We start from the raw sequence: 10692 nt of genomic DNA on the forward strand, positions 1-10692 counted from the left end.
ACATCTCTAGTGAAAAGTTATTTGGAAGTTAACTTTATCTTATTTCAAGTGTACTAACATATCTGCACTGGAAACTAGACCAAAAATTCTTGGTAAGTAATATTTTTGCGGTGTGTTTCTATAGATCACTGACGTTAAATATAAAATAGATTTTATTGTGACGCTTAGATAACATGTGCTTAATTACAAGTATTTCTTAAGTATTGAATTTGATCAAGGAACTACAGTCACAACCCCGTCTTTTGTCTCCTTCTGGTGGCGCGCTGCAGGAGCTGCAGCAGAAAAGAGCGCAGCGAACCTCAGAAGTGCAGCAAGCAGCAGAGTCGGAGCTGGAAAACCTGCGGCAAACGGGGGCTGTGGGACGAAAGAAGCAGCCCAAGATTGCCGTCGCCAACAAAAGCCCGACATCACCGAACAACAACAGTTCCCCGATGTCGCCCACCGACACCAAGACTAAGAACACAGGTCTGTAGGTCCTGGCTGTCACTCCTTCCGTTTTCAAATAATTTGTCCTTATTTAGGCATAGATATTTGGAGAAATTGTTCCCCAAATACCTACATATTTTATCGTTGTATTAAAATGGTTGGTTGGTGACGTGTTTCAACAGACTCCAATTTAAACATCCCAGCTGATTTTGGAGAGCTGAGTTTCAGAGCCATTTCTCCAGCTTTGTCCAGTAACAAAGGGTCACAGTGCTCTCAGGTGAGTTGTTCCCCCATCTTCTTTCCTCATAAACCATCTGGACCTCCAGGTCTTTCATTGTTCCATTCTGAGTGGGAGAACTCAGCACAGATAAGAAGGATAATTCATCTTGTTCTGCTTCAACTGAAAACATCTGATGTTGTTCGTTTAGGGACGACATTTAGCCCATGGTCTGAGTAATGTTTTTATTTTTTGTCTCCTTCTGGTGGTGTCTTGCAGGAGCTGCAGCAGAAACCAGTACACCGAGCAGCAGAGGAACAGACATCCGAAGTGGAGCTTGAATATCAGAGGAAAGCTGGAGCAGGAGGACGGAAGAAGCTTCTCAGGATCCCACCGACCAACAACAGTCTAGCCCCACTGAGCAGCAACAACAACCCAAAGTCTCCCACAGACAACAAAAGCAAGAACACAGGTGTGACCTGTCGGCTAACATCAGCGTCTTCGTCGGGTGTGTCCGAATTCAGGGTCTGCATCCTTCGAAGGACGGATTTGTAGGCCGATTACGTCATAGCGTGGCGACAAGGCCTGTCCGAATTCAAAGACTCCTTCAAATGCATCCTTCAAATGCGTCCTTCTTTTCCCCAGATTTGAAGGATGGGTCCGGTGTATCCTTCACGGCCCACGATATCCCATAATTCATTGCGGGTTCCAACTGGGCGTTCAGGCAGAGCGTCAATGGCGGTGAATAGCGACAAATTATTTAGCTTTATAACACTTTAAATGACACAACGTGATTTGGTACAACGTTTTTAGGCGAGAATGTAAGTGTGTAAATCTCAAATATATGCTCGGTTCATCAATACATCACCTAATTGCAATATTGCTCTGACATTTTCGGACCTGTCTGCTACCGCTGCTTTAACAGCCAGCTCCCCTCCAGCTGTCAGCTGGCCGGGCGCTCCAGGTTCGGTACACCGAGAGAAAACGCCTAACTCCTGGCACATTGTTATAAAAACTCCCGCTAGCTTTCCCCAATGAGTGGGAGTTAAACACCGATATTATTCAGACAGGTCTGGTTGAAAATGTTTGGTTTACAAAGTATTTCAAAGCAGAGCACATCGGTTTGATTGATTAATTAAAGTTAAGCCTTCAAATATAATATGTTTATTTAACCGTAATGTCCTATCTGCGATGTGGAGAGTATTATATTTGTAAATGAATAATTTGTATTCCTTGTAGAAAAGTGCAGTACACATTTGAACATTTTAGAATCAAACCAAGAGATTTCCTTTTTACTATGGAACATCCTTTACTATAAAAGGTGAAGAATAATATAGAATTCAGTAATACATGAGTGAAAAACAAACTTCGGCTCCGTTGTTTTTTCTTCTTCTCCTCTCTCTGCTTCGCGCTGTCACGGTTGCTTGGCAACATGAGTTACGCTGAGGTGGGGGCGGGGACAGTTGGTGAAGGCTAGACCTGTCCGAATCCACAGATATTTTTCTTCCGGTCTTAGTTTATTCCCGGCCTTCGAAGGACCCGTCCTACGTAGACCAGTCCTTCGAAGGATGCAGACCCTGAATTCGGACACAGCCGTCAAAACGCGTTTGGTTTCAGAGGATTGAAACTGGCTTTGTTTGTTTCTCCAGACTTTAATCTAAATGTCGTAAATGACGGAACGGATCTCGGGTTCAGAGCAGTTTCCCCCGTTTGCTCACATCACAGAAGTTCCCAGGTAAGGAACGGGATATTTGCGGTTTTGTATTTTCCCGTAGTTCCTCCATCTGGTGACATTCCTGAGCTTCTCCGATATGTGTGTGCGCCGCAGGACCTCCTGCAGAGGTCAGTGAGTGTGGAGGACCAGCGTCACGGAGCTCCGTCCAGCCGACCTCAGTCCAAAACCACCCTGAATGAGCTGCTGGACACCCTGAAGCTTTTGGAGGAGGAGCCGGAGAAACTGTCAGAGCCGAGGTGTTATCAGAAGGAGAAGTACGCCTGGATAGATGAGGTCAGCGTTGCTTTTTTTAAATCCACCGTTTTTGCACTGAAACTGTAACAAATCGACGCAACCCAGCTCACATCTGAACCTCATCGAAGGACGGCGACTCTCTGACCACGGACAACCTGGAGCGCCACGGCCAGCTGAGTCAGAATCCCGTGCTGCCAGATGGGGGCGCTCTGCTCTCTGAGGCCAAGCTGCAGAGCATCATGAGCTTCCTGGATGAGATGGAGAAGTCGGAGCAGGAACGGCCACGCTCGGTCACCTCTGGGTCACATAGAGAGGTGGACAGTTATTTGTTTTCAGATTTATTTTTTTTTCCATTTCTGCGGGTTATTTAGCTAGTAGAGATGATTATAAATTTGTGGCTGCTTTCCGGTGTCCTATAAAGCTTTAACCTTCCGATATTTTCTTTGGACAATTCCAGTTTCTCATAATGAGAACAGCAGTACGGTTTCCATGTCTGATGGAAGTCTCTGTAAGAACAGGATTGCACCATTTTAAAAGCAGGACTAAATGGTTTGCCGTTTTTAAATTGTGTTTAGTGTTTTATACTAGTGATTAAGCGGGACCACTGTGTATTCTTAGATTTATATATTTACCTTTACTCTTTGATTTCATGAAGGTTTGATGTTCCAGGCTCCATGAAGGACGCAGTTTGAAATCTCAAAAGCATAAAACAAGAGAAACTTTGATTCAATTCAAGTTTATTTCATCGAGCGGCGCGCGGTGAACAATGCTGCACGATAAAAACAAAGCATCTGTAATTTACAAACTTAGTCCTTAGTTGGACCTGTGTAATATTTTGAGCCTTCCTGTTATCTGCTTGAAGGTATTTCGCTCCCTCTCTCATCTTGAATAAACTCTAGACATGTTTCACCATAAAACCAATTTCCTATTAAATAGCTTCCTACATTAGGTGCGACTTCCTGATTTGCTGTTGTTCGCAGGCCGTCTTGTCTGAGGAGGAGCTGGTTGGCATCGATCACGTGTCGGCTACTGCTGCTGAAGTCAGCAGCTCCATGATGAGGATCAAACTGGAGCTGGAGGAGAAGAAACGCACCGTCAACATGCTGCAGGCTGCATTGGTGTGGAAGCTGACAACGCGCGGCATTTTTTTCTACTCCTGCTTGATTACATGCTTACATCTTCGGGTGTGTTTCTTTTTCTTTTTTTTTTTTTTAACCCCTGCAGGCTCAGCAGAGGGAGCTGACAGCAAGACACGTGAAGGAGACGGAGAAAGAGCTGAGCAGAAACTTCCAGCTGCAGAAGGAACAATATGAAGCCACCATCCAGAGACACCTGACCTTCATAGACCAGGTGAGCGCCGAACTTTAAAAAAATAAATAAATAAAAAAAAAAACACCTGACTTCTGCTGTCTGTTTACGGTTTAATCTGAGGTTTTCTGTCTGTCCTTAGCTGATCAATGATAAAAAAGCTCTGAGTGAGCGCTGTGAAGGCGTGGTGGCCGAGCTGAAGCACGTGGACCAGAAGTACACCAAGAAGATTGCGCACATGCAGCAGCAGCACGAATTGGTGAGTGAGACTCGTGTTTTCACTGCAAGCCGTCCTGTCTGCGCTCTGCCTCTTCCGCTGACTGTTACCTGCTTCCTTGTGGTTCTGCTTCTGTCTAAGTCTCTCCTCTCATCCCTTGTGCCTTTCGTCTCTTCCCTTCTCCTCTTTCGTGTGGGTTTACCTGTTCTTTTTCACCTCGTAGGTGTGGCAAATTCTTGGCCCCTTGTGTGAGGTAACAGGATTTTCTTCTCTGAATCTGTGGCACTTCTGGCTCATGTCTGTTTTTTTTTTGTTTTTTTTTTGTCATTCATTTCTCACGGCATCAATATGTCTGACATCACTTTCCATGGACAGTCTGTCTGCATGTGAGTCCTCTGAGTGACTTCTTAAAATTAATCACATTCATGCCTCGCAGTTCATTTTTCTTTTTGCCATCGTTTCCTCTCGGATACATCACTTCCTGTCTGTGTTTTACTAACATCACTCCTGCCTTCGTGTCTTCATTAGATTCAGATTTTATTTCTCTGGTTAGTTACTCCGACGCCTCGTTTCTGCAGGAGATTAAAAAGCTAAAGGACCTGATGAGCGCCACGGAGAAGATCCGCAGAGAGAAATGGATCGATGAGAAAACCAAGAAGATTAAAGAGATTACAATCAAAGGTAGAGTTGATTTAAAAAGGAAACCAGATATTATAGGTTTCAGGTTAAGGTTATGAAATGGAAGTAAGAGAAGCACAAACCATTTGTATCCAGAATCAAATTTCCTGTTGGCCATTTGTTGTTTCTTGCTGCCAATGAGTTTCATAAGGTGTGGAGTGCATATCAGGAATTTCTATTGACCGTAAACCTTTCTCATCTTCGTCTTCGTCCTCTGTCAGGACTGGAGCCGGAGGTCCAGAAGCTCATCTCAAAGCACAAACAGGAGCTGAAGAAGCTGCGGACGTTGCACGAAGCGGAGCTGCTGCAGGCCGACGAGCGAGCGGCTCAGAGATACGTGCGGCAGAGTGAGGAGCTGCGGCAGCAGCTGGAGACGGAGAAGGAGGAGCAGTGTCGGAGGGAGAGGGAGCTGGCCAAGCAGAGGTGAGCGACGTCATCGCATCACAGGATCCTTTTGGTAAACTGTTCAGTGAAATGTGTCACTGAAAAGTGGGCGTGGCTGTCGCTGACTCTCAACGCACCACCATAGTTTTCCTTTCTTTCCCTTCGTGAATGATGGTTTGTTATTGAAGTGAAAGTCTGGCAGCTTGTTTCACGCCGGACTGACTCTGTGGTTGAATCTGATGTCAGGTACGATAAGCAGCTGCAGGAGGAGGAGCTGTCTCTGCAACAGCAGAGGAGGCGGCTCTACAAGGAAGTAGCCGATGAGAAGGAAAGGGTGGTCGAGCTGGCCGCCAGGTAAGGCCGCCAGGTCGTCCACAGCAGCGTCGCAGGCCAAAGGGGCGTAGACTAAAAGTCTACACTGTAGAAACACTAAATCTTACCAAGTATTTTTGATCTAGTTTCTAGTGCAAATATCTTAGGACATTTGAAATAAGGCAAAGTTAACTTTTCAGCAAGACATAGGAGTTTGTTGTAAGTTAATAACTCCTTAATATTTATTTTAAAAAGTACTAGATCGCTGCAGCCTTACTTTATCTCACTTTTATGTCAAATTAAAGTCTTAAAGATATTTAAAGTCACCGTAACAACGTAGGAATATGTGACGCATTCGGGGTTGTTTTAGTTCTTGAATCTGTTCCTGAAGAACAGATTCTCTGAGCTGTGTCTGCGTTTGGCTGCAGGCAGCGAGGCGAGCTGGAGGAGCTGCGGCGGCAGCTGGAGGAGAACAGCTCGCTGGCCAGTCGAGCCCTCAGAGAGGAGATGGATAAGAGCCGGGAGGAGCAGGAGAGGAGGCACCAGGTGAGGACGGAGGGAGCCCGATTCCCGTCTGCGACGTCCGAGGAGCGCGGACGCTCACGTGGGGCGTTTTGTGTTTCAGATGGAGATGAAGATACTGCAGGAACGTTTGGATGTTGAGAAGCAGACGTGGGAAGAAACCTACAAGAAGAAAGAGGTGAAAACAACATCTGGTGTTGTTTTATCCAGTCTGACCCGAGGATAAAACTGTGCTTCTCCTGTGTCTCCACAGGAAGCCTGGATGCTGAGCCGTGAGCGCGAGCTGAAGGAAGAGCTGCGGCGAGAACGAGACAAAGAGATCGAGATCGCCATCTGGACGCTGGAGGAAGAGACGAGCAAGGACAAGGAGGAGTGTGAGCGGGCCGCAGACAACAAGTGTGTGATGAGGACCCGTTACAAAATCCTTTATATTTGCATTTTAGAAGCGATTTCTTACAGTTAAACTAAAAGCATTCCGATATTTTAGCATGTGCATCATAAAGACATAATCTTACTGAGGTATAGTTTGTCTTTCTGCTCATAAGGAGCCAAATCAATTCAGTTAAAGCTTCTAATATTTAAGTTTTGGCATGGCAAGATAAAGAGACTTCATGTAAAAACAAATAAAATTCTGTTTTGCCTTCCTATAATTGTGTTTTGCAAATTGACTGTACAACCTGAAAAAAAATATATATTTTTTTCAAACTTTTTATTTTCCTAGAATTATCTTATACAAACATGCAAAGGTTCAACCTAGGATTTTGACTTTTTTTTTTAACAGCCCATTTTAAATATTAGACTTAAAATATATATTCATATTGTTTAGTTCTGAATCTGGCCCAGGTCTTCTGGAAACTACAAATGTAAGAAATCAAAAACAAAGGCAAACATCAGAAATACGTTTCCCTCAAATAAACTGTAACACCATGAAGAAAAGCTAAAATGTTTACAATAAAACCAACAGGAATAAACAGGAAATAATAAAAACAAAACAAACACTAACAAAGAAATAAACTGAGAAAGATAGTCACCTGAATCATCATCCTTTTAACGCCGTCTCCTTTCAGGATAAGGCGCCTGAAGGAGAAGTACGACGCCGAGCTGAGGGAGCTGGAGCGCTCGGAGCGGGCCGCCGTGGAGAAGCAGCAGGAGGCGAGGAAGCAGCAGGTGGAGGCACAGGGAGAGCTGATCCGACTGCAGGCCGCTCTCAGACAGAAGGAGCAGGAGGTCCAAGATGTCACGCAGACCAGAGACAAGCTGGCCGAGGAGCGTGGCACCCTGGCCGAAGTGATACGGCAGGAGTTCGCAGACCGCCTGGTGATGACAGAGGAAGAGAACCGCAAGCTGAAAGTGGAGGTGTCGGAGGTCAGAGCAAGGCTGCGGTTGGAGCTGGAGAGGATCACCCGCGAGAAGGAGGAGGAGCTGGCCGAAGTCCACCAACGGTGAGATGATGACATCATCATTATTATTATTATTATTTACATTGATATTTAATTTAGTCGTGACAGTGCATTATAATTAAAAGTTTACTAAAGGGCTGTTCTTAATTTTGTTTCCCTAGAGAGATGTTAGAGTTGTCCTAAAAACTGAATACGAAGATCAAAACTTGCTACAAGTTTTTAAAAAAATCACCTTTAAAAGTATAGATGGCTCTGAAAATAATAATAAAAAAAAAACTCTTATGATACATAAGAGATGTGATGAATGGTTTTCAGTAGTTGCTGGAATGGAGGTTCACTTCAGTTCATTGAACTGAACCTCTGAATGTTATCTGGTCCAGATAACATTTAGAGAGAAGAACAAAAGAGGTTCTTTACAGTCTGACTGCATGGAGATCATTAAAAACATTCTAAATAAGATTTTTTTAAAAAAAATCACATATTTGATTTAAAAAAAATCTAAAATCAAGTTAGATTTTCTCTAAGTTGAACAACGGTCCAAATTTATGACTGATTTATCACCTTCTTTTCCTTAAAAAAAAAAAAGACTGTGATGGTTTCAGAAAAGTATCTTGTGACCGGGTAGGTCAGCCAGTGCAGGTTCATATTAGTTCCTGTTTTTATGAAGTTGAATCTGACACCTAGTTGAAAGGTTTTGTACTCCAAAGACGGATCTTTGTGCAACACCTGCAGTTGTTCGTCCACATGGCGACACACCAGCTATGAACACAGATTACTTCCCTGGTGAAGCAGAGTCACTACATGTCGCTGTGCTAACATGACCCAAGTTTGACATCATACGGAAAGTTTCCATGTCGGCCATGTTTCAGCTATAAAAATGAAAGTTTGTTTTTCCCCCCGCAGCTCTGCAGAATCCATCTGCAGGGTGGGGCATGTTGAACTGACGCCCACTGAATCACTGTGTTTTTATGACAATAAAGACCAGAGGGTTTCTGCTTTCAATGTGTTTTCAAACAAACAGGTGAAATTTGTCCATAAACATGCACCTTTTCCTAATTTGAGCAGATAAACTGGGCTGCATGCAGTGACCAGCAGAGGGCAGTATTCTCTCCTCTATAAAGAAACATACTGTATATAATGCTGAGAATAGTTTTGGGAAATAATTTTTTAAAACATTGTTAGACAATTAAAAGCGATAAGAAGCGCTTCACGCCGTGTTTATAGCAAAAAATAAATATCTAGTCTTATTCTGACGTCTCAGCAGCGACATGCAGGTTCTCTGGTTCATTCGGTTTGAAAGTGAAGCAGCTCAGTTATTGATGCCAGGTCCCGACTAGATTAACTAAATGTCTGTTTTAGAGCAAACTCAAACCAGACACAATGCGTCTTATAAGCTGATTTCAATTAAGATTTGAATATTTAGTTCTGAAAAATAGCAAAATTTGTGGCTCTTGTGGGGCTTTTTTCTCTTTATTTTATTTTATTTTTTTTCAGAGAAGTTTTGCTTATTTTTAACCTTACTGTCTTGGTACCCTAGGGTAAAGTCAGCCATCTTGAAGAAGGAAGAAACTGTGAATAATCTCCGTAAGCAGTATGAGGTGAGGTGCAGTTCTGTTTGGACCTGGGCTGGTTTTTAAATGCATCCTGAGTGACTTCCTGTCGTGAGTTTCCAGTTTCCTGCTCTGCATCCATGAGAACACACCAAACAGCTCCCCACGTCACGTTTCTCTAGACGCACTTTCTAACCCTTAGTCTGTTTGATAGGGAATTTTAAAAAAAGAAACTAAAGTTGTAAAAAAAAAAAAAACAAATGTTGATTATTAATCATTTTTCCTGTTGATTCATAAAAGAGTGCTCTAGTTTCTGCTTTTTTTTCTTATTTTTTTTCTTACTTTTAAGCTAAAAAAAAAACCTAGTGTAACAATCTGATTCATTTATCAGGACATTTTGTCACAACTTTTGATGACACTCGTGTTTGACTGATGGCGCTCAGGCCCATTAGAACAGATCTGCAGCTTTAACTTCCTCTGCTGCTGCAGGAATGAACAGAGCTGCAGGTTTTATGGGAAACCGGTTTTTTTTTTTTTTTTTTTTTTTTTTTTTTTTAGAAACTATATTGGCAGGAAAACATTTCTTGACAATTTGTACTCTGTTCACAAAGGCATGCTGTCTGAGGCATTGCTGCGCTTTCTCATGGTTCGTGTTCAGCAGCTCTTGACTCGTCCTCTGCTCTGATAGGCTGCTGTGAAGAGGGCGGACCACCTGGAGGCTCTGTGGGAGCAGCAGAGGAAGCATCTGTTGGAGAAGTGACTGACAGGAGCGTCTGGTCCATCCCCACCCCCTTTCAGCTGGTGGAGGTATTTTCTACCTGCAAGACTGAACCTGTGGAAGGCTTAAAATGTGACCTACCTCATTGTGAAAAAAGCAAAAAAGAAGGCAACATATCCTGGATTTCACTGTAAGCGCCCTCTTCATCCCCACCCGGCCCCCCCAGGGATAAAAAGAGGGTGTTGTTTTGGATTTGCCTTCATTTGTCTGCCACAGACCAGGTGGCTCGAGATCAAAGCGCCACACACAGACTTCCCTCATGCGGCGTTCCTGAGCAGGAATGTTCACGCTCCCTACGGGGACGGACCAGAGGAGACTTCCAGATTGTTCCCAGAGCCTGATGGCCTGCAGCCGGACCCAGCAGGGGGCCGTACCCGTCGGCGTCGCGTCGAGCATGAGCTCTACGCCTGAAACGAGTCGAGTGATCACTGACCCGTGTTTTTAATCGTCGTTTCACCCCCCCCACCCCGACGGCGAGTGCTAATTACAGAACTTTAACCAAGCGGGCCCCGGGTGCAGCTCTGCTTTGGGTTTAAAGAAACTGAGGCTGGTTGCAGACTGAAAAGAGAAAAGGATGCAGGACGTTAGTAAAGAGAGCAATGAGACGTTTGGGCAAGAACCAGTGGGGAAGAATGTCTGAGGTCGGATGATTGCAGAGCGGTTCTGAGGGTTTCTGAACGTGGAAGACAAGGAACTGGTGAGGAGGGGAGGGATGTGGGGAAGAAGGAATGCCAGAGAGAATGTGTAGAGGATTAGGGAAGCAGAGCTGCGACAGAGCAGGGTGGGTCGGTTGGATCCGAGACGGAGCAGCACATGTTGATCCTGAGGCTCCACAGAGAACAGAACAGAACCGGCTCCACACCTCGCTGGGAATCGGTTTGAATTATTCCCCGTTTCTTTCCTCGCAGGAAATGTGCGTTGATTCGATTTC

General features: G+C 44.4%; 1 protein-coding gene across 2 annotated transcripts in view; it reads left to right on the plus strand.

Moving 5' to 3' along the window:
- The window catches only part of LOC106962609 (centrosomal protein of 131 kDa-like), a 23175-nt gene extending 13318 nt beyond the window's left edge, over positions 1–9857 (plus strand). Inside the window, exons 10-28 of one of the 2 annotated variants that reach the window (XM_015057140.1) lie at positions 270–465; positions 609–703; positions 923–1115; positions 2293–2378; positions 2472–2651; positions 2741–2926; positions 3593–3730; positions 3837–3962; positions 4063–4179; positions 4361–4390; positions 4716–4818; positions 5037–5238; positions 5446–5553; positions 5940–6057; positions 6137–6211; positions 6287–6429; positions 7101–7475; positions 8971–9031; positions 9672–9857. In XM_015057140.1, coding sequence (XP_014912626.1) covers positions 270–465; positions 609–703; positions 923–1115; positions 2293–2378; positions 2472–2651; positions 2741–2926; positions 3593–3730; positions 3837–3962; positions 4063–4179; positions 4361–4390; positions 4716–4818; positions 5037–5238; positions 5446–5553; positions 5940–6057; positions 6137–6211; positions 6287–6429; positions 7101–7475; positions 8971–9031; positions 9672–9743 — 2604 coding nt within the window. In that variant the 3' untranslated portion in view covers positions 9744–9857. The remainder of the gene's footprint in view (positions 1–269; positions 466–608; positions 704–922; positions 1116–2292; positions 2379–2471; positions 2652–2740; positions 2927–3592; positions 3731–3836; positions 3963–4062; positions 4180–4360; positions 4391–4715; positions 4819–5036; positions 5239–5445; positions 5554–5939; positions 6058–6136; positions 6212–6286; positions 6430–7100; positions 7476–8970; positions 9032–9671) is intronic. The other variant, XM_015057141.1, reaches the window with a different exon arrangement.
- Positions 9858–10692: the final 835 nt, after the last annotated feature.

The sequence above is a fragment of the Poecilia latipinna genome, unplaced genomic scaffold (assembly GCF_001443285.1).
Source record: "Poecilia latipinna isolate Pla-1442-1.1 unplaced genomic scaffold, P_latipinna-1.0 Scaffold1437, whole genome shotgun sequence".
NCBI lineage: Eukaryota > Metazoa > Chordata > Actinopteri > Cyprinodontiformes > Poeciliidae > Poecilia > Poecilia latipinna.